Genomic DNA, 26,670 nt, shown 5'->3' on the forward strand with positions numbered 1-26,670 from the left:
ATTTGGAAAGTTGGGGGTATCTCGGGGATCGCTGCACTGGGCCACGCACCCCCCTCACGCAGCCACCCAACCCCTGCTGTTGCGGGAGGGTGCGGCTGCGGCGGGGCGGGGCGATCCGATCCCGCACCCCACCTCCTCCTCCTCCGCCTGCGCTCGCCCCCCGCCGGCGCCCGGGGCGCTGGCCCGCCCCCTCCCCTCCGCGCGCAAAGGAACCTCGAGACGCAGCACTGGAGGCGGCAGGCGGGGGCCGGGCGAGGGAGGGGGCGGCCCGAGCCATCCGACTCCGCAGTTGCCTCCGGAGCGCGGGCTGCGCCGCCCGAGCCGCTGGGCTGGGGACCCGCTCGCCGTTCGCTCCCGGGCCGGCTCTTCCAGGCGCTCGCCAGCATGCAGCCCGGGAGCCGGCGGCGCACCCCGGTCCGCTGCTGAGCCGGCCGGGGCGGCGGGGACCTGCGCCTGCCGAGCCCCTCCTTCCTCGCCCCGGGGCGGACGAGCGGCGCCCCGGCTCCCACGCTTCGCCCATGCAGCCGCCAAGGTAAGCGCGGGGCCGGCGGCCGAGTGGACCCGGCCGGCTCCGGCTCCCCCGGGCGCCGCGGACACTTGCAGGGGCCCCCGCACGGGCTGGGTCCTTCCCAGCCCCACGTCTCGTCTTGCCCAGATTGGGAGCTTCGCTGCGCCTCGATGGCTTTCGCTCTTGGCAGCAAAGTTCTTGTGGTTTGGTATCCGCTCTTTTTTTCCTAAAAGGCTCTCCCCAGGCAGCCGGCGGCGCGCGTGGTTGGACAGCCCAGCGCAGTCTCCACTGTGTGCGGGCCGGGAGCTCCCTTGCTCCTGCTGGACCATCTACTCCCGGGAGCCGAGGACGGAGCTGGCCACCGGGCTGTCCCCCAACTGAGCCAGCTCGCCGGGTTCTCGCCCCCTGCCCCGCGCCAGACTTCCTGTGCCCCGGGGCTTTGGGGCAGGTCTAGGTCTGGGCCCCAGTCCCAGCGGTCCTTGGTGCTGGGAGCGCAGGGAAATGCGGGACTCGGCTTGAGTGCTAAGGGATCGGGTTCCCAAGTGTCCCCGCGTCCCTACGTGGTGGTTGGGCCCTTCGGTTCGGGCCACGCAGGGCGGTAACTCCGCGCCTAGCTCCCGCCGTGGCGCCCAGGGGGACAGGTGTATTTAGGGGGAGGGTCGAAGTGGGGACGCACCCCGTGAATGCATTTACCTTGCATTTGCTCGGAGGTAGAGCCAGTTCCCCCAAATTGTGATTTTCAATGGGGCCTTCGAGCTGCTATTGCGCCCTGTGGTTTCCGAAGGCGTTGGGTTGTGTGGGTTGTACAAATAGGGTGTCTTGCGGACGAATTAGGGGAAACCGCGCCATCTAGAGGAAACGGTGAGCTCCCAGCTCCTTGAGGCCGCACGGCTGCGTGTTCACTGGGGAAGGTGTCTCCTATGGCAGGTGGGGAGGCCGGCGCTAGCCTCCAAGGAGGAGGAGTCCCCTGTGTGTCTACAGTCCCGGGCTTCCGAGTTCAAGGGACAGAATTGCAGGTCGTGCTGAGTGGCAGGCTGCCACCTCAAGATCCATCACCTCCTCTCTCTGGCTTTAGGATCCTCCAGCAGAAAGATAAAATGGTACCTGCTGGTACCTATGGCAGAAAGCTGGGAAATCCATGCACGGACCTTGCTCTTCTCCCGAGTGATTTTCCGGGGACTCTTGAGCCCCGATCCCTGGAAAGGGGGTTGGCTGTGCCGGGAAGAGCAGCTGAAGGAGAACTTGGAAGGGTCTCTTACCCACCCCTGCAGGAACTGTGCGGTGTAACAACGCCACCTGTGCATCTACAAAGGAGAGGTTTCCTGCAGGCCCACCGCCACAGCGGGCAACAGGCAAGCCCCCTGTATCAGGGACATGGTCTCCAGTAACAGTGGGGCAGACTTGGCTGGTTATGGAGGAGACCGGAGGAAGGTTCTGGGTGGGGCACCCCACAGCCAGGGAGCTCCGCGTTCTCCGGGGCTGGGTGTCGCTGCCACCTTCCAGGCCAGCTGGTCTTAGCAGTGAGCTGGGTGCCCCCTATCCTGACAGGGACGTTGGTTCCTTGTAGGTTAGTGTCCTGCTCTGCTGGTGGTGAGACCCGCTGGGCAGAGATGGTGGTAAGGGAGGTCCCAGCCTCCTTTTCTCACCAGCCCTGCTGCTCCCATCATTCCCTCCCCGATGACGGACAGGTGCCTCCTGTCTGAATGGACATGCAGAAAGGTGGGTGGCTGGCCTCCCCACCCCCATGCTGCCTCAAACTATCTCTCCATTTGCAGGTGTTCATTCAATAACCAGATTTGTGACCCCCAAAAGGGGTCTTGCAGTAAGGTGGCACTTTTTTCAAGGAGGGCTTCCTGGCCTTTGCTGAGAAACCTGTCTGCTTTCTCTTCTTCCCCAGCCTCCCCAAGGCGCAGCTCACCGCCTCCCCCGTGTGCGTAGCAATACAGAGTGGAGGCGTGAGGAGCTCCTGTTAGCACAACCCTTTCATAGGGCTCTCCAGCCCCCCAGCGTGGGATCCAACGCAGGCATTCTTAGATGAGAAAATGCAAAATACAATGAAGACGTACTGAGCACTCGCATCAGTGGGACGGGGAGCTTTTTGAGCCACACTCCCAGTGTCCCTGCATGTGCTGGCATTTCCATTTCTCAGAAGAAGAAACTGAGGTGCAGGGGTGCAGCCCTGGTTCTGCAGAACTAAAGTGCTTCCCCCCCTACAGCCTCGCTACCCAATGCATTAAACTCAAGCGCTTGCTTTTACCATGCGCGGTCCCCAAATTTGGTCACGCCTTGGGAGGTGTGACCAGCCATCTCTCCAGCAGTCTGCCCTCCAGGGAAAGGGAAGGGATATTCCCAAGCGAAACTGCGCGGAAACAAACGTCTTATCAGCAACCAGCGCGGGCCCATTGGGATCTGCTATGTCTGTGCACTGAGAAGGCAGTCCCCCTTAGAGAACTTGACTTCTAATCCCACAGGGAAGGTCAGATAGCACAGGTGTCTGCGGTGTTCCTGAGGCTCTGTAGGAAAAGGCTTTGCTTTCCAAACACCACCATTGTGTCTTCACTCAACAAACTGAACAGAACTTGAACCTGAGGAAGGGAGGGCCAGACTTCCCCATCTGCCTGGTACCCAGCCCCATTCCAATGTCAGGCATTTATTTATTTTTTTATTTGGCCCTCCCTTCCCTTAGCTACAGCGCTAGGAAGGAGCAGCGTGAACAGGGCAGTGGAAAAAAGCGAGGACTGCCTCACCCAAGGGTGCATACGAGGTCAGACTCACCTGGAGACACGATGAGGTTCCCCGGGGCACCCCCTCACAGGCCCGGACCTGCTCATCAGCCCTCATGGCTGAGTTTGGAGGGTCATTGTGCCCTGAAACGGGACACATGGGAGTTCATGTTTTTCCATCAGCCAGTGCAGCTCACATAGCCTGATACTTTGTTTTCTTTTTTTTTTTTTTTTAAATATATTTTTATTGATTTCAGAGAGGAAGGAAGAGGGAGAGAGAGATAGAAATATCAATGATGAGAGAGAATCACCGATCGGCTGCCTCCTGCATGCCCCCCACTGTGGATCAAGCCCGCAACCCAGGCACGTGCCCCCAGCCGGAATTGAACCTGGGACCCTTCAGTCTGCAGGCCCATGCCTTATCCACTGAGCCAAACCGGCCAGGGCTGATACTTTGTTTTCAACATCCTGCTTTCCAAATGCTTCCCTGACCATCCTGAAGCGCACCGGCTTTGTATCTTGGGCATCTCAGGATCCTATGGTCAGAAAAAGCCGGATGCCACTCTTTTCCATGCTCCAGGGTTTTTACGTTGCTTTCGTGTTTCTCTGTTGAGAGCGCTTTGAGGAAGGAGATCCCTAAACCCCACGTGTCTGATTTTCCATGAGGAGATGGATGCTATCGGAATCTACTAACTGTGGGCCTGATGGGGAATAGATGGCCATTCTGTGGCTGCCCCGGGAGCTTACTGAGAAACTCCAAGGTCAAGAGGGGAAGGTGTGAAAAGATGGAGCGGGGGAGGCTTAACCCCGAAGCAAGAGTTAGTGAGGACAGAGCAAACCCAAGCCACGGTGATGCCCAGGCCCTTCCTTTCAGGGTCAAGAGCCAACCTCCAGGGGCGGAAGCCCACCTAGCTTTGAATTTGAGACGCGCTCTGAATGGCCTGAGGTCTGAAGGGGCTGCCATGAATTGATACTATGGACAGGTTTCCTTAAACATCTTGGTGTGCAGTACTCACCTGTGGTTCAGTGGTTAGCGTCGACCTATGAACCAGGAGGTCACAGTTCGATTCCCGGTCACGGCACATGCCCGGGGTTGCAGGCTCCATCCCTGGTAGGAGGTGTGCCAATCTATGATTCTCTCTCATCATGGATGTTTCTCTCTCTCTCTCTCCCCCTCTCCTATCCTCTCTGAAATCAATAAAAATATATTTTAAAAAAATAAAACTTGACCTAAAAATACCATTGAGCATCCAAAAGAAAGAAAAAGAATTCTGTAATTATTTCCACGTAACTAAGTAAGGTTTTTAGGGGGATGAGGGAGATGGTTCAGGGAAACTTTTCTTCAAATGCTCGTATGTTTTTATTTGTTTCTGGAAACAGTATAACCCTAAACATACTCCCATTTCTAATTCATGGTCCATCAGAATACGCACAAGGCATGTTATCTGACTAGCAACAACAATAAAAAGCCCCGGGCGACGATGAGAAGCAGCTGTGGTTTGGTGGGAAAACGACTGAACTTGGCATCGTAAGGTCCGAGGCTTGAGCCTCTCTCTCTGCCATCTCTATTCTTGGTGACTTCGGGGTTCCAAACAATTTTAAAAGGAAAGCCATGGCCCTAACCAGTGTGGCTCAGGGGATAGAGCGTCGGCTTGCGGACTGAAGGGTCCCAGGTTCGATTCCGGTCAAGGGCATGTGCCTGGGTTGCGGGCACATCCCCAGTAGGGGGTGTGCAGGAGGCAGCTGATCGATGTTTTTCTCTCATCAATGTTTCTCTCTATCCTTCTCCCTTCCTCTCTGTAAAAAGTCAATAAAATATATTAAAAAAAAAAAAAAAAAGGAAAGCCGTGGAGGGGAGAGCCACGTACATTTGACACTTTTGTCCTTTCTGGATTGGCACCCTTCCCCACCTCCCATCAGCTGGGCTCTTCTTTCCTTCGGCTTCGCATCAGCCAAACTCTAAACAACTTTGAACTTGATGAATAACTTGGTTATCTGCTCCCTACTGCCAAGTGTCTGTGCTGTTTGTGCTTGGCACCAAACGGTTCATTAATCCAGCGACTCCAGCCTTCTGCCGGTGGAGAGAGACACACAGGCCCCCTGTCCGTTCAGACGCTCGCCTCTCGGTGCGTAAACGGTTCCAAGCTGGTTCTTCTCCCCAGAACATGCTGGAACGGGGAAAGGTAAACACGGCCGTCTGTTGTCCATGACGGGAACCCGGTGCAGTCTTGACGCCGTGGCCCGAGAGCCGCTGTAGAACAAGAGGTTGCTGAGTGTTTTCCCAAGGTGTGGTTTCAGGTATGTAGAGTGCTGCCGGGGCTTATTGCTAAAGAATTTCAGGCCGACACGGAAGCACAGAACGTCACCATTCCCGTGACATTTCCCACTTGTTCAGCGACAGGTTCACTTGGTCGGGGGTGGGCAAGGCCAGTTAGGTGCACAGCCAACACCCGTTCACTGGCTCCCTAGAGATATGGGATCCCTGGAGCCCGAAGATCACCCCCAGGCAGCCAGGTCATGATGGCAGGTTGAGAAGCTGAGGGTACAGCCCGGCCTGGCCGGCGTGGCTCAGTGGTCGAGCGTCGACCTAGGCACCAGGAGGTCACGGTTCGATTCCTGGTCAGGGCACATGCCCGGGTTGCGGGCTCCATCCCAAGTAGGGGGCATGCAGGTGGCAGCCGATCCATGATTCTCTCATCATTGATGCTTCTATCTCTCTCTCCCTCTCCATTCCTCTCTGAAATCAATAAAATAATATATTTTCAAATTTTTTTTAAATAGAGAAGCTGAGGGTGTTGCAATAGGACAAGGCACCCAGGGGCTACTGAGCCAGGGGCAGGGTCACTCCATATTCCATGTCTCTTTCTCCATATCCACTGCAATGTCTAGATTTTTTGCAGCGGTTCTCAACCTGTGGGTCGCAACCCCTTTGACGGTTGAACGACCCTTTCACAGGGGTCGCCTAAGACCATCCTGCATATCAGATATTTACATGACGATTCATCACAGGAGCAACATGACAGTTATGAAGTAGCAACGAAAATCATTTTATGGTTGGGCCACAACATGAGGAACTGTATTTAAAGGGCCAGAAGGTTGAGAACCACTGTAGAAGTTTCCATCTCAACGCTGATGACAAGTAAGCAGTATGTAGACCAGATAGTAGGTGTGCTCTGGAGTCTCGAGCAAGAGGCGCAAGAGGAAAGTAAGAAGGGGAGACTTTTATTTAAATATGAAACTCCAGTTAAACAGGAGTTTAGAACCCCGGGAGGGAGAAGTGGGAGACGGATCAAAAGAGAAAAATGTGTCCTGTTGGCGTTGCTCAGTGGTTAAGCATTGACCGGTGTACCAGGAGGTCACGGTTCAATTCCCCGTCAGGGCACACGCCTGGGTTGTGGGCTCCGTCCCCAGTGTGGGACCTGGAGGAGGCAGCCGATCAGTGATTCTCTCTCATCATGGATGTTTCTCTCTCTCTCTCTCCCTCTCCCTTCATCTCTAAAATCAGTAAAAATGTTTTTTTTAAAAAAGAGAGAGAGAAAATGTGGCTGCCCCAGGAGCTTACTGAGAAACTCCAAGGTCAAGAAGGAAAGGTGTGAAAAGGTGGAGGGGGGAGGCTGAAACCCACATATCAGGGAAATGCAACCCTAGAAACTGTCACAGGCCACCAAGGGGGCTCCACCCAGCTGGGCGGAGGCTGGGGGAGTCCTTACTTCTGTTCAGAGCGAAAGGATAAGCACGTGGATAGAGTAGGGTTAACAGAGGAGAATCTGACCCCAGGTACTCCGGTGCCTGGGCAGGAGTTGGTGCGCCCGCTCGCGGTGGTGTGACAGCCCAGTCACCCAGAAGTCAGCAGGGTGGCTTCTGGCAGGTTCCTTGCCTTGTGCAGTGGGATTTGAGACAAGAGCAAGTTATGTGTGTGACTTTCCAATGAGAAGGGACAGCATTAGTGTCTTCCAGTGGGAACTGAAGTCCCAGGGACGACGTAGCAGTTAGACACTTGGCATTCCTCGTGTGGACTCCTTTAGATGTCATTCCGTCTGTACACACATCTGTGCGGCCCCTTAGGCTGGTGAGCTCGGTTTCTCCCTGACTGCTTGGCTCCTGCCAGGACGGGAGGGGGCATTGGACTGTTAAACTGAGGAAAAAAACCAAGTAGAAAGTGCTCACTGGGGAGGGAGTAGGCAGCAGGTTGCTGGTGGGTTTTGGTAAAATGGCAGGTAGCTAGATAGCTTGACTGGTTGGCCTTATGTGTGCTCTTACCTACCCTGGGACTACCTGGAGGGAAGGGGCCGGTGGTCATGAAAGATGGCCAAAATGGGCAAGTGTCCTTCCATCCAGGCCTGCGCCCCAGGATGGACACACTGGACCCCCTGCCCACAGGGGAGCGCGGCCATCTAGGAAGAGGCATTTTTAATAGTCACTTTGGTGGGATATATACTCAAAAGTAAAGTCCCCGTTAACTGGACGCAGCCAGATGCGTTTTGTGAGACGAGACCGTGAAACCAGACCCATTGGCTAGCCTTCTCTGAGGGGGCAGAGACAGGCCCCGAGACGAGGGAGAAACCCAAGGGTGAATTCTGTTTAGACTTCCAGAATTCCTCCTGACAGAGTCCCACCCCCAGGGTCACTTACGATAACAAGTCCTTGCAGAACGCAGGGGGGGTGGGGGGGCCTGGTTGGGGTTGGGGGTGGGGGGGGGGATCGCCACAGATCGGAATTGTCCTTAGAGACAGGAAACAAAAAAGAAAATAGGATAAACAGGTACTTTTCTGGATGAGGAATTATAAACAGTGGGGATCCCCAGGGACCATGGTGCTCCCAGACTTACTTTAAATGTTCATATTTCATCTGGAGGAGAGACTGCTCGGCTAGGTCCAGGCCTGCAGATGGAATGGATGGCAGACAAATGGTGATTAACCGCAGGGCGGGCGGAGCCGGTAGCAAGCAAATGCATACTGAGCTGGTGCAGGGAGAGGGCCAGCCTCAGTTAGTGCGTTTCGGAGAACATAACCCAACTTTCAAGAAAAATGGATCCTGGAGGGGATCTTTGCAAAATGTTTGTTTGCTAAAGGCCGTGCGGGACCAAGTGTTCAGGAGGTGCCTCCCACGAGGCCCAGGCTACAGCCTCGGGGAGAACGCGTAAGTGGTCAGACTCTTAACAGGAGCCGTTTGTCTGAAGTCAACTACACTTGGAGTTTCTCTGGCAAATGAAGCGCTGAGTTCCAAAACCCAAGGTTTCAAGAATGTCTTGCTCTTTTGCAAAGAGTTGGGGGGTTGTCAACAAGCCGGGCCGTTTGGCCGGTAGACACAGGTTCCTCTAGGTCAGTGGTTCTCAGCCTTCCTCGTGCCGCGACCCTTTCATACAGTTCCTCATGTTGTGGTGACCCCCAACCACAAAATTATTTTCGTGGCTACTTCATCACTGTCATGTGGCTACTGTTATGAATCGTCATGTAAATATCTGATATGCAGGATGCATTTTCATTGTTACAAATTGAACATCATTAAAGCACAGTGATTCATCACAAAAACAATATGTAATTATATATTCAACATGTGTTTTCCGATGGTCTTAGGCGACCCCTGTGAAAGGGTCGTTTGACGCCCAAAGGGGTCACAACCCACAGGTTGAGAACCGCTGCTCTAGGTCAACAGGACCCCATGCTGCTCTGATGGGGCCGGAGTCCTCCTGATAGTTAGTTTACACCGTGCAAAGGCCAAATCTCCACTTTCATGATGTCCACATTCAGCCGCACACACTTTTTCTTGTGAGAAAAGAAAAAAAAGAAAAAGCCCTTGGCATTACCGTTCCCAAATTATTTGCTCCTGCCATAAAAATTGTTTCTGCCGTCCAGATGAACGCCAATCAATCCCCTAGCAGGAATGCTGCGGAGTTCCCGTGGCCCTGTACCCCTCCCATATTGTATGATCAGCCAGCCCCTTACAGATGAGGAAACTGGGGTGTAGAGACCAGAAGTCTGGTTGCCAAAGGTTCAGTCTTGGGCCAGGGCAGGGCTGAAAGGGGCTGCTTGGAGGGTTTTGTTTTGGAGAGGAAGGGAGAGGGAGTGAGAGAGAAACATCAATGATGAGAGAGAATCATTGATTGGCTGCTCCTGCACGCCCCACACTGAGGATAGAGCCCGCAACCCGGGCATGTGCCCTGACTAGGAATCGAACCCTGACCTCCTGGTTCTTAGGTTGATGCTCAGCCACTGAGCCACGCTGGTCCAGCACTTGCAGGTCTGTGCTGTCTTCCTGGCTGGAGGTGCCCCAGAGGTGGTGGTGGTGGTGGTGGTGGTGGTGGTAGTGCATTTGCTGGTGGGAATACGAATGGGACGGTCCCTTCTCCCTCATTAGCGGGAAGCTCAGACTGACTTGCGAAAGGCAGAATCCAGATGGTGTGAACGGGTGGCCCTGGCAGGTGCCCCTGTGCAGGCTGGCCCTGTGCCCGCCTCGGTGTGCCAGGGCTGTCCCGGGCTTCTGACGAATACATTGGTGGGTTTGGCCCAAGGATGGGCCAACCTTGAGGGGAATGCCATGTGCGACCTGGATTGCCGTGGGCAAGCCTGTCGCGGTCTGCAAACTAGGGCTTCCGGTGAAACTCAGCATAGGGGGGAGATAATTGGGCAGAACCTGCTAGACTGAGACCTCACTATGAGAGGGGGAAAGATGGTGGCACCCCAGCTGTAAAGGCAGGCGAGCAGAGGCCCTCCTGGCCTTGAGTCCTAAGGGAACAGCCGCTGGCGGAGGCCTGATGCCCTTTCTTGCCCGTTGTGAAGCCGGGTTCAGAAGTGTGATTCCTTTGGGTTGTGCCTGCTGTCTTGGGCCTTTTTCCCTCGCCCGGAGCTCGCTCCTCCATAGCTGGACTCCCCTCCTGGCAGGCACAGCGCCCCGCAGCCTGTGTGGCCTCCAGCGAGCGAGGACTGTGATAGTGCTTAAGGGAAACATCGCAATTGGACAAAAACGCGGGATTCTCTTCCAAAGAACCAGATGAGTAGGCTTGGAAGCGAGGTGAGGGGGCCAAGGGGAGGAATTGGTTTGACTGAAAACACTTGCTCCGGCGCATTTGTGCTCCGTCCAGAGGATGCTCAGGGGGAGCTGCCAGCCCCTTAAATAGCCCAGGAGCAGGGGCAGGAGCGCTCCGGGGCTCAGGGAACCCTGGGGAGGAGGCACTTTGCTCCCAGAAAAACAGGCGACCCAGCGAAGGAAGTCATCACCCCATGCCCTGCCGAGCGCCGCCTTGGTGGCAGGGCCCTGAGCAGCGCGGGGACCGCTGTCCCCACGCCTCCCCTGGGGTGGCAGCCCTCCTGCCTCTGACGGGCCCGCAGGCCCCCAGCTCCCGGGCGCAGCCAGGGCAAGTGCGAGGGAGGCAGCGCGGTGCTGGGCGGGGAGGGGGTGCAGGAGGCAGCCCAGCCAGGCGGGTGGGTGGCCGGGGCCACGGCGGGCGGGCGGGCCTCCAGGTGCGCTCCTGGCTGAGGTCCCCAGGGCCACCCCGCCTAACCCCCGGACAATTTGGAGAGCGGATCTGCGGGCCGCTTGCACCCAGGAACCCCTCAGAGTGAGAGAAACGAGCGGCTTCAGGCCGGCGGTCGAGTTGGAAAGGGGACCTCGGGTTGGTCTCCAAACAGTTTCTTTCCACTTGGGTTGGAGATTTCAGGGGGGAGATTTGGGAGCGCGCTGCCGCCCTAGCGCTCTTGCAGGGCCAGGCGGCCCGGGGGCTGGGTCCTTTCCGCGTGGGGAGCCGCGGGGCGTCCCGGGGTCCCGGGTTCCCCGAGGTCCCCGCGCCCAGCGCCGCAGCCGGGCGCCGCGGTCCCCGCCCAGCTCCCCCACCCGTCGCGGGCGGCGCTGAAACCCGAGCGCGAGGGGGCGGGCGGCGCGGCGGCGGGGGCGGCGGGGCCGGGCGGACATTGGAGGGGACCCGGTGATGGATGGCGAGGGCGGGGCCCGCGGGGAGGGGGCGCGCCGGGCGCCCGCGGCCGAGGGGAACCGAGCCGCCCGGCTCGCTGCTCCCGCCGGCGGAGCGAGGGCTGCCTTGGCTGCGCAGCGTGATTGATTTTCTGCTTTTCTTCTAAACTCTTCTTCCAGGGAGAGGCTAGTGGGAACAGGCCGAGCTGGATGGATGGGTATGGGGAGAGGGGCAGGACGATCAGCCCTGGGATTCTGGCCGACCCTCGCCTTCCTGCTCTGCAGCTTCCCCGCAGGTAAGGCATGGATGGCCCCGGGCGCGGGGACCGCCTCGCAGCCCTCGCCACGGCCCCCGAGCGCGTCGGCGGCGCCCCCCGTGGGGGACCTGGCCTCCCATCTCCACTGGTCTTTGTTTCTCCCGCTCCCCGCGGAAGGCGCGATGGATGCCCGGGGAACTCCAGGGGGGACCCTACTCGGGCTGCACTGAAAAGCAGCCAGTCGGAAGGGTCTCTTGGGCCGGAGGTGCCTCCGAATTTCCCAGAAAGAGGGGGGGACCAGGGACGCGCCTCTGGGAGGCCCTGGAGGGAGGGGCGCAGGGGAGGCACGGCTCCGAGCAGGGGGGCGCTTTCCCGGGCTCCTCACCCACCGCTTTGCAGACCTGCCCGGTGCCCAGGGGTGGCTCCGGGGGCGCCCTCGACGTCCTAGCCAAGTCCCCGCCGCCCTCGCCTGCGGGACCGGCCGGCCCCACGCCGGGAGCCCTCGGACTGGGCTCCGAGCAGCCCGTATTCCTGTTTGATAACATCCCGCGTCGCTCCCCGTTTGTTTTTATTGTGTCAGAAAGGGAGAGAATTTCAGAATTAAGGCTGAAAAAGCCCATCTGTTTCCAATGAATCCCCCACAGTTTTTCACAATGTTTTTGGCAGATCGCTGCCTTCAGATTCCTCCGAGCCCGGCCTCTTGTTTTTGTTGGGGGAAGGGAGACCAGCTCCACAGAGAAGCATTTGTTCGTTCCCAAACGCTCCGGTTTCTTGACTTTTTTTTTCTTCTTCTTCTTTTCCCCTCCCCTGTCGTGGGGGGGGAGGGGGAAGGCCCGAAACTTAAATCCCTGCTCTGTTTTCTTTATAATGTTTCATAAAACTTTATTTCATTTTTGCCATATGCTGCTCACAGCTGGGAAACGCCAGTTAAACCCTTTATACCCGTTTTTTTCTCTTCTCGCTAAAAAAAAAGAAAGAAAGAAAAAAATACACATCAGCCTAGGGTTCGGGCCTAAGGGTCCCCCGTGGCGAGGCGGGATCCCCCGGCCGGTGCCATGGTGTGGCGAGGCCCCGAGGTGTCTTCTCGCGAAAATGCGAGTGTGTTTCTGTGTCTCGCTCCGCAGCCCAGCGCGGATGCGCGCAGCCCCCGCGCACAGCGGGGACTTTGCAAGAAAGGACTTGAGTGAGACCGGGATTGCGTTGTTTTGTTTTGCTCCTCCGCCAACTGGGTTTCAGGAACTGGCAGAACTGGGCCATCCAGGCTGCAGGCTGCCGCTCGGGCAGGGGGACCGTGCAGGCAGGCAGGCAGGCAGGCAGGCCGGCAGCCCAGGCGGCGGAAAGGGCCTGGGATCAGTCTACCTTCCCGCCCCGGCCCTGCTTCGGGTGTCCCCGGCGGCCTCCGGGTGCAGCGCGCGCCCAGTTCACCTTCGGCAGCTGCACGCACCCCCCCCCCTAGGGTGCCCCGGGGAGCCCTAACCTGCTCCCCGCCCTGGATTCCACTGGGGAGGCCCAGGCGTAGGAGAGGGGGAGTTGGGGTGTCAGTGCCCCTAAGAGCTTTGGACCTCCTGCGCCCTGGCCCGCCCCGGGGATCCTAAAACCTCTGCAGCGGGTCCGCCAGCAGGGAGTCCCATTCCCCCCACCACCCCCTTTTTTTTAAAAAAAGGCAGTGTCTCCATCCACAAAGCAGTCTGGCTGAAAGGGGGATTTGGTTCTTTCCCAAGAACTAAAAAAAAAAAAAAAAAAATTAATTTAAAAAATGACCCTCTCTTGCAAACCAAGTTCCCCTTTCGGAGTACTGGAGTTTGCAGCGTGTGCACCCTGGTTTGGTCCCAGATAAGGATCCGGCCCATCGGCCGTTTTATCAGATGGGTTGATAGATGGCTTTTGTCCCCAGGCAGCCCTGCGGTGGTGGGGGATGTGATCTCAGCTCCGAGCTGAAATGGAGAAGGGGGGCTTAGGAGCCCTTAAAACAACACCTTCTTGCTCTTAAAGTGGCAGCGCTGGTTAGCTTCTCAAGCCAGACGGGGAGAAAGGACGAACTCGGAGGCAGGAGGGAGCTGCGAGGGCTACTGGCGGCGGTTTTGTTGTTGTTATTGTTATTGTTGTTGTTTTATTTCCTTTCTCCTTGTTTCAAACTTTGAAGTGTCCCCCGTAGTCTGGGGAAAGCGTTGGTTATGTAATCCGCCACCCCCGAATTCCATCACTTTTGTTTTCCAAGAAGCCCATTTCTTCTTGGCTTCCAGGCCCGTAACTCAAACCTGGCCGATGGAACAGATAGCCGCCGCACTGTCACGCCAACTGGCTAATGTTTCTTCTAATTTGAGGCCTTAACAGCTGCATTTAGTCAAAATTGCCCACCTTACTGAAACCTGAGCTTTCAAGAGCGCCAAACTCAATAAGCCGGGGAGAGGGGGTGGTTTCTGGAAAGTTGTGCGCTCCAGAAACCTGGGTCAAAGACAGTTTCTTCAGGAAGAGACGGGATGAGCCATGTCCACGGCAGAGATGGACTGTCAAGGGCTTTGATGCGCTGGCAGGGGGGCTGCAGGCCTGCGGGAGAGCAGGATGGAGGACAGAGGGGCAAAGAAAGCTCTGGCAAAGGGTGAGGCCCCGGGGACATGCGGGGACCCGGGGCACGAGGGCCGCTCCCGCTGAAAACAGGTGGGCTGGATTGAAAGCCTGGGTGTGTTCGGTGTGCCGTCAGCTTGAATGGCTGCCAGGAGAGAGCCCAGGGGAGTGCAAATTAAATTGGACGGAGTTGTGCGGAGAAAGATGCCTTGACGGCTGCTACACTGAGCGGGCTTGTGTCATTTAAGAATGTTTACATGTCCCCGTTCGGCGTTTATGGCACACCTACTGTGCCCCTGGCTTGAGTGACATGGGGGTGGAGGGGGGCGCCTCGCCCCAGCAAGGCTGGCATCTGCCATCGGGTAAAGGGGAGGGGGCTCTGTTGTGTCCCGTGGGCTGTGAGGGTGTCTGCTTGGCCGATGCTGGGCCTTTAATGGGTGGCAGAGCAGCCACGTGTAGCTGGGGTAGGGGAGACAAGGGCAGAAGAGACTGCTTAATACAGTCTTCCCCCAACAGCATCCTCTTCGGAACACAATTAATAGATACGGTTAAAACTCGGAAGCCGCCGAAACCGGTTTGGCTCAGTGGATAGAGCGTCGGCCTGCAGACTGAAAGGTCCCAGGTTCGATTCCGGTCAGGGGCATGTACCTGGGATGCGGGCATATCCCCAGTAGGAGATATGCAGGAGGCGGCTGATCGATGTTTCTCTCTCATCGACGTTTCTGACTATCTCTCTCCCTTCCTCTCTGTAAAAAATCAATAAAATATATTAAAAAAAAAAACTCGGAAGCCATTGGGACTTCTTAAACCGGATTTCTAAGGGAAACCCACCCGTGGCATATGTTGGCGATACGTTGGCGCGTTTCCTACAAGGACATATGGATGCTGTCTGTGCTCCAGCATGGCGGTTCTCAAAGTGTGGCCCCTGGACCAGCCCCACCTGCCTCCCCTGGGAAGTTCTTAGAAATCCAAGGCCTGGGCCCAGACCAGACCTGCTGCAGTGCACACTCCGGGTGGGACCCCCTGGTCTCCACTTGAACAGGCCCTCCAGGCCGCGCTCATGCACAGGGAGATGGCTGCTCTGAGAATTCTCCCCTTTACTCTTCAACTGCAGCTGCTTTTAAAATGTTGGTCCTCGCCCGGCTGGTGGGGCTCAGTGGTTGAGCGTCCACCTATGAACCAGGAGGTCACGGTTCGATTCCCTGTCAGGGCACATGCCTCGGTTGCAGGCTCCATCCCCAGTGGAGGGGCGTGTAGGAGGCAGCCCATCCATGATTCTCTTTCGTCATTGATGTTTTCCTCTCTCCCTCTCCCTTTCTCTCTGAAATCAATACAAATATATATATATTTTTTAAATGTTAGTCCTCAGTGGGGAAACTAAGGCTCAGGAGACCAAGGCCTCTGCAGTGTGCAAGGGTGTCTGTGTGGTCAGAGAGATGAGACTCTCTCTCTCTCTCTCTCTCTCTCTCTCTCTCTCTCTCTCTCTCTCTCAAAGCACATTTCCCATGAGTCTGACATTCTTGCCTCCTCCCAGGGCTCCTCGCGGCTCCCTCTCCACCCCTGGCTCAGCGTTCCACAGAAGATGCCACCCAGCCACAGGCCGGGAAAACCAGTTGACAGGGCTGTCACCGTGCACATTTCCCAAGTCAGACTCTGTCCTTTGGGTTTTGCTTATGTATTCATTTCACGCGCCATTTCGCCCGGGGCAGGCAGCATACCCAGGCGCCTGGGAAAGCCATGCGTCCATCCCTCTGCGCCCAGGTCCCTGCAGTAAGGAGCCCATGATTGCTCCCCCTGCTACGGAACGTCCCTGATCACAGGCTCACACCCAGGTGTGTGTGTGGGGGGGGGGTGAGGGGGGGGTGTGCGCGTGCCCTGGGCATGTGCCCAGCTGGCCTGCGTTTGCCCTCCCCCGGCAGGAGGAAGGTGGAGGACAAGGCCTGCCCGCGGGTGGTGGTGAGGGAGAAAAGCCACTTCAAATGAATGTTGACCTGGAGTGGCCAAGCAGAGGAGCCCGGGGTTGCTGGAGGCAGAGCCAGGATGGAAAATTAGCATTTCTAGTGCTAGCCCTAGACTCAGGGGGGAAAGGGTGATGCCTCGCCTCAAAGCAGAAAGACCAACTTGCTCACCTGCAAGCCTCAATTAGATCTGAAAAGGGGTGTCTTTCTTGGCCCATCATCACCCTCCTGCGGAACCCGGGTAGCTTAGCTTAGCTGTCCGCCTTAAGCCAGGATGGCATCCTGTGCCTGGCCCTGCCCCTGGCCCTGGCCCACCACAGGGCCCTCCTGCCCGGAGGAGCCCTCAGCTGCCTGGCTGGCAGCCCTGTTCGCCGTGGATCTGGCTCCCAGTGGCCGCAGTGGGAGCTGGGGGAGGGTGTCCACTTTGTAAGCGGAGGTGTGCCCTCTTCCTTGGCAGGCGGCGTGGTTTCTTGCAACAACTTGGCCTGTGTGGGGGCTGGGGCGGAGCAGCCCTGGCTGGGTGCGGCTGGGGGGCAGTGCCTACTGCCTCAGCTCGCTGAGCGGCGTGCAGCCACCCCTGCCCACACTTGGCATGTGTGGAGGGAGTTAACCCCCAGCTCCCCAGCCCTCCTCCCCCCCCCCTTCCTAACTCACTGAGAAAATTCCTCCGGCCTCGCTCTTCGCTCTTTCTCCGTTGGGCCAGTGCCTGCAGAAAGGCCCAGAAGGTCCCCAGTGCCTTCCAGGGGGGTAGTCTCAGGCTCGGTCAGTCCCTGGGACCCTCCTAGGCTGGACTGGGGAGAAAGGCCTTTCGAAAGGTGGCCAGTTCTGTCTGCTTGCCGGTTAAGTAAGGTGGCGTCGGCTGTCGCTGGCGAAAAAGCCACGCCGTCACCTGGGTGTGGTCTTCTCGGTGTCCGATGCCAAACACCTGCATGTTGACGTCAGGGCGATGGGGTGAGATTCCTGCAAGCGGGACAGACAGGCAGCCTTGGGCATCTGTCCGGCCAGGAGCCCCCAGAACGCTGCCCAGGGCTGAGCTTACCAAATACCAACCCTGGCTCGGGTGGCCGTCCCCTCCCAGCCTCAGAGCGGAGGGACAGGAGAGGGTGCAGAATGGCCGGTAGCTCCTGCTGCTGCCGGCTGCCACGCTGTGGGAGGCAGGTTGGCCCTCCTGGCTGGTGCTCTGTTCCCATAACCACCCTCAGGGCCCGCGCTGGCCTGTTGCTGGAGAGAGAGGAGCTGCCCCCGGGAGTGGGCAGGGAAGACGGGCATGGCATAGGATGACCGCTCCAGCACGGCCATCCCAGTGGCTGTGCAGTGAGTTCTCCTCTAAGCTCCACCCAATTGCTTCCATCCCAATGGGAGCCATCGCCTCTTAAGTTACCCTGCGCCCCAAAATGGTGTTCCGAGCGTGCCGCGTCCTTGCTGGGGCCCCTGATCAACTGGATCAAGTGGGAAGTCCTCAGGCTGGTGCCTCAGGGTCCAGTGAGGAGAATACAAACCACAGGGCTCTGTCCACAGAGGGATCTTAACATAGGGGGTGGCAGGTGGGTGTGGGGGAGTGAGAAAGCAGGAGGGATCACTGAGGCACACAGTGGCAGGAAGTGGTTTCCGCCCCCGGGCTGGGAGACAAAGGGAAGAGGTTTGGGGGCCCCAGTCCATGAGGAGGGCCTGTGCCTGGCTGGTCTCAGTACTTCTGAGTGGCACCAGTGATGCTTGGGCGGGGGGGAGGGGGGTTAATGAGTTTGGGGAGACAAGGGCCACTGTCCAGTAGTGGTAATAGAAACAGCCTGGGGTCCATCCAGATGGCTCAGTGGTTGAGTGTTGCCCTATGAACCAGGAGGTCACGGTTCAATTCCCGGTCAGGGCACACGCCCAGGTTGTGGGCTCGATCCCCAGTGTGGGGCGTGCAGGAGGCAGCCGATCGATGATTCTCTCTCTTCAGTGATGTTTCTCTCTCTCTCTTCCTCTCTGAAATCAATCAAAACATATTTAAAAGAGAAGGTGAACCAGTGCGCGCCTCCAGCCTTCCCTCTTCCGTCTAGTGCCCCCTAGTGGCGGAATCCAACAGGGAGCCCGGCGACCAGAGAAAAGGGCTTTTCAGATCCCCAGCCCCACTCAACAGAGGGAAGCTGCCCGCCGTTCGCTTTATCAGGGGCACAGCTGGCACGCAAGGCCCTTGTGTCTGGCCCTAAACTCCTGGCTGCACGCTCACCAAGCAGCAGTTAGCGTCTGGCCAACCGCAGCTGTGCCTGGCCCCTTGTGATTCTGGGACCCGTCAAATCCCGCTGCCCTTCCGGACCTCATTGAAATGCCGCTTCCCCGATGCCCTCTCAAGCCTCCATTCTTCCACCTTCGTTGCATTTTAGTGCTCAGATAAGACGTGTTTGCTCTGCATGCTGGAAGCTTCCGTGGCTCGCTCTACCTCTGCACGGGAGCTCCCTGGGGCTTGTTCCAGGAACAGCATGAAGCACGGTGCCTGGCACAGAGCTGCTTCCAGAACCTTCAGCAAGTCCTGCACGTTGCCATGCACGCCCCGGGTTTGGAAGCCGCCCGCCTGGCCACGGGGCTTGCATTGAAGCTGAGCTTTGCCCCTTTAAGAAGAGGCAGGTTTTTTCTGTTCCCTGGCTCACCCCACCCCTCCCACTCGGCATCTGAAACCTGATCTAATCCCTTTGCACGCGGGTAATTTATTGGTCTATTGGGCTTTTCTTGGTGGCAAATTGCATTGTCTTTATTCCTGGGTTCAGGCTTCGGAGCGGCTTACTGCATTCCTAAGACTCCTTTCTCAGGGCCCGGCCCTCACACCCCCTCCGCGCGCAGCAAAATAAGTTTTATTGGGCTTCTTTGTCATGCAAACGAGGCGGTAATAATCAGGCTATTATTCTCCCAGATTGGCCTTGATTAACAGTTCAAAGGAGGCCTCTGAAAGCCGCTAATGCCGTCCGGGCGCGTAAATATTTTCCTCCCGCCCGGCCCCGTGCAGCTGGGACTCCCAGCTCCCTGCCTCCCTCTTTCTGTTTCTTGAGAGGCGCTGGGTTGCTATTTAAAGGACAAGAATGAAGCCAGGCAGGCAGGCTGTGTGGCTGTGGTTGCTCTCTCCGCTGTGCCCACCTCCCCCAGATGAGAAACGTTACATATTTGGCGTGTGGGAGCCAAGGATTCCAGGACAAAAAAGAGGGGACCCGGGGCAGGAGGTGGCCCCCCGAGCCGGGGTGTCGTGGATGAGACCGGTCAGGCAGGCCCACAGAGCCGCTAGGGGGGTGAGGCCAAGACGATGGCCAGGGAAACTGAGGGCTGTCTTCAGCATTCACAGGATGCAACGGCTGAGCCTCTTCTCCGTGGCTCTACAGAGGGAGGGAGGCCCCATGAAGGTCCCTGGGAGGCAGATGTGGGTCCACAGCTGGAGATTCCGGGGCAGGAGGGGCCAGCCCTGCGCTGGCCCAGTTCAGTGCAGGGAGGTCAGGTGCCCGCCGGGCAGGGGTGCCGCAGGGAGGTCTCCTGCCCAGGAGGCTGTCTGCGGGTGGAAAGCAGTGACCTCTGGCGTCCCTCTGGCCCCAGGTTCTAAAATTCCGTGGAGGTTGGTCCCAGAGCGATCGTTAAGGCATTGCCTGCACCCCACCCTTGGTCGTTGCGGCCTCTGGATTCCCCTTTGTTTGTTCCCTGGTAGCTAATCCTGAAAATCCTGTCTCAGGGGGCCTGGGTCCAAACAAACATGCATCATGGGCGTCAAAGGAGCGTACGTTTCTGTGCGGCGACTGCACATTTCCCCGGGCTTCTGGGGTGCAGCCCTGGGTATAAGGGTGAGCAGAGGCGCCAAGAGGGTCCCTGCCCCAGGACACAGTGGTCAAGATGGCAGAGGGGTCAGTGGGGGGACGAAGAAGGCGGAACATCTGTAATACTTTCAGTAGTAAAGATAAATAGGTAAAAAGAAATGGCCCGGCCAGTGTGGCTCAGTGGTTGAGCATCGCCCTACGAACCAGGATTTCACAGTTCGATTCCCGGTCAGGGCACATGCCCGGGTTGTGGGCTTGATCCCCAGTGCGGGGCGTGCAGGAGGCAGCCGATCCATGATTCTCTCTCATCATTGATGTTTCTCTCTATCCCTCTCCCTTCCTCTGAAATCAGTAAAATTATTTTTTTTTTTTTAAAGAAATGCAGCTCAGGAAAACGTCTTATTTTCCATCACTTCTCTCCTTCCTGTCTCTTCCCCTATTGGCCGTCTGGGGCCCATTGAGAGGTGGCAGAAAGGCCAGAACAGGGCCCTCTGCCGCCTGCAGGAACCAGGCAGGAGGGAGACAGCTGGCCGCCTTCTGTCACCAGGCAGCAGGGTGGCTCCCTCGGCAAAGCCGCGGCCCTCCTCTCGCTCGCACCCGCTGCAATCGGATCTCTTTCAAACGCTCAGACTTTCCTCTCCTTGGACGCCCGCATCGGCACAGGCCAGGTTTTACGGCCTGGAAGCCGGGCCTCCTGCTTTCTTATTAAAGATACTGAACATAAAAATCAGTGCCTTTGGGGTCTCTGGCAGGTGACGCCACCGCTGAGAGCGCTTCCTTTTGATGCCGGGCCAGGTTACATTCCGGGCCCTGACCTGGGCAGGCCTCTGGCCCGTGATTTAGTGCCGTGGGCACGGAGCGGCAGGACGACTCCCTGGGGGCCGGGGGCCCCTCATCTCACCACCGCGGGGACTGTCCAGCCCTGACATCCCTGACGCCCTTCCCCCCGGCCCCCAGGAAGCGACAGCCCCATGCATGTCCACTCTAGGCCTGAAGAGGTGGCAGAGGGGAACGGGAGCCGTCAGTTCCAGCCCCTGATTTCACTCTCGGTGGCCTCTTGCGAGCCAAGATGGGCAAGAGCCGAAGGTTTTAAGCCGCTGCGGACACCCGGGCAGTTCGGGGTATTAAAGCCATGGTTCTAAGGCACGGCCAGCTTGTGAGTGACTTAAACAAGCGGACGCACCACACATCGAGGCAAACCCAGTGATCCCTCCCAGTTGCTTACTACTCTGCTCTCTGGCGTAGAATGGAGAGGCATGGAGCTCCGCCCACGAGGGGACCAAAACCAGGCCCTCCGTGCCCAGGGCCGACTAGCCAACATCCACTGACCTCCAGCCAAATGCTGGTGCCTTTCTAAGCCCTTGAACCCTCTTAGCAACCTCACAGGATAGATACCGTTGCCCCTTCCCAGATGAGTCTAATGAGGCACAGAGAGGTTAAGTAATTTGCAGGAGGTCACACAGCGGCTAAGCTTGGGGCACGTATTGAACATTGGGGCTTATTCCCCCCCCCCCCCTCCAAATGTCTGCCGCTTTTGCCAGATTCCTGGGAGATGGCTGTGAAGATGTAAACAGATGCCAATGGCCCAAGGGTGGCCCGCCTGCGCCTACAGCCCTGCTGCCCGGAAACACTGACCATTCATTCCTCTCCAGGGCTGGGGGCTGTGGGAGGGGCTGCCACCAGCCCGGCCGCTTGGGGTTATTTCGAGCCGCGCGGAAGGATTTGGACAACCTGACTGCTATTTGCGGGTGGTTTTTTTCACCATCTGGGTGGGCGCGCGTTTGCAGAGTGGGCGGTGCCGGCTCCGACGGGGCGTCCTGGGGCGTGCGTGCATGCGTGCGCCCACCCTGACGGCGTGTCCCTCCCTTCCTCCACAGCCGCCTCCCCGTGCAAGATCCTCAAGTGCAACTCTGAGTTCTGGAGCGCCACGGCGGGCGGCCCCTCCCCGGCCTCGGACGACGCGCCCGAGTTCTGCGCGGCCCTGCGCACCTACGCCCTGTGCACGCGGCGCACGGCGCGCACCTGCCGGGGCGACCTGGCCTACCACTCGGCGGTCCATGGCATCGAGGACCTCATGAGCCAGCACAACTGCTCCAAGGATGGCCCCACCTCGCAGCCGCGCCTGCGCACGCTGCCGCCCCCCGGGGACAGCCAGGAGCGCTCCGACAGCCCCGAGATTTGCCACTACGAGCGCAGCTTCCACAAGCACGCGGCCGCCCCCAACTACACGCACTGCGGCCTCTTCGGGGACCCGCACCTCAGGACCTTCACGGACCGCTTCCAGACCTGCAAGGTGCAGGGGGCCTGGCCGCTCATCGACAATAACTACCTGAACGTCCAGGTCACCAACACGCCCGTGCTCCCCGGCTCGGCCGCCACGGCCACCAGCAAGGTAAGGCTGCGGCTGGGGCTGGGGCTGGGGCGGCCTGTGGGGCCCCATCGCCCAGGCCCTGCTTTGGGGGGCGGGGGGCAGACTCAGACCCCTGCCGACCCAGACGCCTCCTGCACCCACCCTGTCCTCCTTATTGTTAGTAAATGAGCAGATGATTTAGACAGGAATGTTCTAGAGAGTCTTAATGTTGCCTAGTGCGCGGGGTTTCTCAGACTGCTGGCCACCCCCACTCGGGGTGTGTGAAATCAGCTTTCGGGGGTCAGAAACCACCAACCGTGAATAGATGTAGATCAGTGGTTCTCCACCTTCCTAATGCCGCGACCCTTTCATACAGTTCCTCATGTTGTGGTGACCCCCAATTTCATTGTTACAAATGGAACATAATGAAAGCATAGTGATTCATCACAAGAACAATATGTAATTCTGTATGTGTTTTCCGATGGTCTTAGGCGACCCCTGTGAAAGGGCCGTTCGACCCCCAAAGGGGTGGCGACCCACAGGTTGAGAACCGCTGATGTCTATGATTGGTTTCACTGGGCGTAACCTGGCCCGCACAGAGGGCAGCCTGCGAAGGCACTGTTCGTGGGAAGGGGAAACTCTGGAGGGGACCTGGTTTCTGTTGTGTGCGTGTGCGCACAAGCATGTGTCTGTGTGCTCACGTGTGCACACCCGTGGCCCAGGCCACGAGACAGCCCCGTCCGCCGCAGGTTCACCCCCCGCACTCACGGCTGGAGGGTGTCCCGTGGCCTCCCGTCCAGACTCAGCCAGAGGGAGGCTGGCGGACTCGGGGTCCAGGTGATGGGGACACGCCTGCCCCCTCAGGGCCGGGTCCACCAGGGCCCCTGGGGTTCCCAGGTTGGCAATGGGTCTGTTTTCCTAGGAAGAACATGTGGCAAGGGCGCCAGGCTGACCCACAAGGGCGCCAGGCTGCCCCTGCCCCCCCGTCCCTTCCTGCCCCTCTGTCCCAGAGGACAGTGAGGTGACCGGCAGCCGGCAAAATCCCTGCCACTTCCCTCTGTGCCAACAGCCTTCGCGTGCCCACGGGGGGCCTGTTTCTGAGACCAACCGCTGGGTAGGAAACAAGCGGGTCTCTGCCCCGTGGAGGCCCTCGGCGCCAGGCCTTGGAAGTGGCGGCCGAGTTGTGGCCGGTGCTCTCTGCCCTGTCCCCCTCCCAGCCCTCCGCGGGCCGAAGGGGGCCAAGCCAAGACACCCCCCCGCCCCCACCTTCTCTGCTGCCCCCAGTGACGGGGGTGACACGGTGGAGCAAGAGCCGTTAGGCCACAAACAACAGGAGTTCGCAGGCGGGGTGTGTGCCAGGCCCCAGATACCGCCCTCCGCTCTCTGCTGACTCTCGGGGGCCCCGAGCCCAGCCATGCTGTCCCAACCCAAGTGGGTTCCTCATTCATTCTTGTGCCCCCTCAGTCACGTGACGGCCTTTTCCCAGTGGCAGCTGTGGTGCACACTGTTGCAGGGCACAGGCTGGGAGTGCCTCCCTTCCTGTAGCAGTTTCCAGAAGGACATGGGCCCTGATGCAAAGCTGGCCTGCCCAGCCCCGCTCTGCTGTGACGGGGGGCCCCTTGATCTTTGCAGCCGGCTGAGAGCTCGGCGGCGGCTTTCGCTGTGTCCCCGTCAGCAGGAGGCGCACCGGCCCCGCTAGAGGTCAGCGTTGGAGCCACACAGACTCGGGTGTCAGGGAGACGGGGCCTGTGGTCACAGGCAGGGGCATCGTGGCTGGGCCCAGCGCCTGTGGCCTGCCCCTGCCTCTTCTCAGAGGCCTCCCATCGCTCACTGACTCAGCAGACGTCAGCTGAACGTCTTTTGTGCCGGCCTCCCCCAGCTTCCCGGCTGATAACGGAGATGGAGCTGGGGTAGCAGGATGCGGAGGGCTCTGAGCAGGGCCCCGGGGAGGGAGGGCCTGCGATCCGTGCCCTGAGTGCGCCCCCCAGGACGGGAGAGGGCAGCGGCAGAGCCAGGCCGGGGTGGGTGCCGCCCGGAGCCTCAGGGAGGAGGCGAAGCCAGGGGGCTTTCCTCGCCGGGCTGAGGGGCACCGGGGGCCTTTCAGGCCCGCAGGAGCCCTCGGCCGGACTCTCCTGTTCACGTGACCCCACTCCCCTCCTGCCTGCCCTCAGCGTGCTGCCTGGGCCCAGGGGCCCTCGCTCATTCCCATGACGACGGCGTGATCCAGCCCGCACCATCCTTCTGTTCTCGTGAATAATCAGAATCTGGGCTGTTTGAGCCAATTTCCCACCCCATGGGAGAGCCTCCCAGGCCTCCTTTCCAGCTGTGCTAGCAGCACCCATTGTACAGGTGAGCAAACTGAGGCTTACGGAGCAGAGGATCTTGGGTCTCTGCCTCCCATCCCCTTTCCCCCTCGCAGGTCCCCCCGTCGCACTTACCACTCTGTCTCGCTGCATAATTCGTCTGCCTGGTCTGTGACCCCCCCGAACGTGAGCTCCATGAGGACGGGCCTTGGGCCGTCTCGCTCCGTGTGGACACAGCCCTGGTACCAGGCCTGGCATGTCGTTGGCGCCACATACACAGTGGTGGGCGAAGCCGGGCTCTGCCCCGTCCCCAGCGCGGTGGGGTGGGCCCAGGCCCGTCGGGGAACGGGAGGGGGGACAGCAAAGGCAGGAGCGGCAGCCCCGCCCGGGCCCTGTTGGCAGCGGGCCGCCCAGCTTTCAACAGGCCCCCTTCATGCTGTTACTTGTGGTTGAGGCCCTGGCACCGGTGCCAAGAAGAGTCAGGCGGCCTGTCAGCCTTCCAGGAGACTGTCTCCGCAAGAGATGGCGGTTAGAGCAGAACCAGCCTTTCCTGTTCAGGGAGACGGTGGCCCTGGGAAGGCGGCCCCGCCCCCCAGTGTCTGTGTGGCCCTGCACACGAGGCAGGGACCCCGGAGTCCCTCACCCGAGCCCCATCCTCCGATGGCAGGACCACCCACCACCCAGACCACCCTGGCTGGCCCACCTCCGGGCCCCTGCAGGAGCCCTGGACGGAGAGAAGGAAGCTGCAGGGGGTGGAACCGTATGAAGTCGCCGTCTTTACAGACCAGGGGTGTAGAGCAGCAGCAGCAGCTGCGAACGGTTCGATGAGGAGGGCTCGAAGCAGGATGGAGAGGCTGGGGCCCCCTTTATCGTCCCGCAGCACCCACAGAGCACCAGCTCGCCCTCGTGTGCCCGGAGACGCAGCGGTCCAGGTGCCCTGGGTCAGGGGGGCAGCGGCCTTAGAGGCACCAGCTGACCCTGGGAGCAGGGAAGAGAGGCTGTCTGCAGCCCACACAATCCTCCTGGTTAGGAGTACAGAGGAAAGAGCAGCCAGACGTCGCTGCCAGGACGGGGGGAGGGAGGCAGGGGGCCCACACTCACTCCCCCGGCTGTTTGTCTCCCATCCTTCTTTCTCCCAGGCCCCCCACCCCGTGGGCTTGTGGCCCAAGAAGCACAGGGACTGGGAACTAGGAGTCCGATCCCAGCTGTGCTGCTTGCTGGCTGTGTGACCTTGGGCAAGTCGCTTTACCTCTCTGAGCCCACGTTGCCTGGTCCATAAGTCAGAGGTCACGTCACCCTCCCTTGCCGTGCCACGCGGGACACTGATGTGGCCAGTGGGCCCGTGTGCCTGGTTCTCAGGCGGACAGTGACTGACACGGCCCGTCGGGGGCTCAGCCCAGCCCTGCCCCCCAAGGCAGGCTCTAGACCAGCGGTTCTCAACCTGTGGGTCGCGACCCCTTTGACGGTCGAACGACCCTTTCACAGGGGTCGCCTAAGACCATCCTGCATATCAGATATTTACATGACGATTCATCACAGTAGCAACATGACAGTGATGAAGTAGCCACGAAAATAATTTGATGGTTGGGTCACATGAGGAACTGTATTTAAAGGGCCAGAAGGTTGAGAACCACTGCTCTAGTGGAACAGGGCCTCCTGGCTGCAGCCCTGGCCAGGGTCTCACATTCAGCCTGGAGACGGTTCTTGTTTTTGCACACCAGCCCCTTCCGCCTCCCCCTCTGCCTCCTGCCCCCTCCAAGGCCCGGCTGAGGGGCTCCTTTGGGCAGCCCACGTGGCCTCTGCCAGCGTCCTCCTGCCTGGGTGGATGTCGCCCCCTCGCCTTTCTGCGAGCAGCAGTCTCTTCTGTGCCACCTGCTGTTATGTGCGGCCCGTGGGCCGTTCTTCCTCAGGGATTCTGCTGGAGGCCCCCTGGCCGCGGGGGAGATGGTGTTGGACGGTTGTGGCTGTGTCGGTTTGCTCTTGCTGCTGTATCAAACAGCACGCAATAAGTGGTTCTAACAGGCAGACCTGTGTTCTCTTCCGGTTCTGAGTCGAGGAGTCTGGGATGCATCTCCGAGGGCTAACATCGGGGTGTCAGCAGGGTGGCGGTCTTTCTGGAGGCTCCGGGGGTCAATGCGTTCATGGTCTCTTCCAGCCTCAGTGGCTGCCAGCATCCCCCGGCTTGTGGCTGCATCACGCGAGTCCCTGCCTCCGTGGAAACATAGCCTTTCTGTTGTCAAATCTCCTCTGATCCCACCTTACGGGGATATTTGGGGCTGCGCTTAGGGCTCCCCTAGGGCATCCAGGGTAATACCTCCATCTCAGAGT

At 59.0% G+C, this 26,670-nt stretch overlaps 1 protein-coding gene across 2 annotated transcripts in view; it reads left to right on the forward strand.

Annotated features, from left to right (window-relative positions):
* Positions 1 to 215: 215 nt before the first annotated feature.
* RGMA (repulsive guidance molecule BMP co-receptor a) overlaps positions 216 to 26,670 on the forward strand; it is a 29,428-nt gene continuing 2,973 nt past the window's right edge. The window contains exons 1-3 of one of the 2 annotated variants that reach the window (XM_059678315.1): positions 216 to 532; positions 11,317 to 11,432; positions 21,567 to 22,081. In XM_059678315.1, the coding sequence (XP_059534298.1) occupies positions 519 to 532; positions 11,317 to 11,432; positions 21,567 to 22,081 (645 nt within the window). In that variant the 5' untranslated portion in view covers positions 216 to 518. Of the gene's footprint in view, positions 533 to 10,379; positions 10,590 to 11,316; positions 11,433 to 21,566; positions 22,082 to 26,670 lie in introns of those variants that run through there. The other variant, XM_059678314.1, reaches the window with a different exon arrangement.

The sequence above is a fragment of the Myotis daubentonii genome, chromosome 21 (genome assembly GCF_963259705.1).
Source record: "Myotis daubentonii chromosome 21, mMyoDau2.1, whole genome shotgun sequence".
In the NCBI taxonomy this organism is placed as follows: domain Eukaryota; kingdom Metazoa; phylum Chordata; class Mammalia; order Chiroptera; family Vespertilionidae; genus Myotis; species Myotis daubentonii.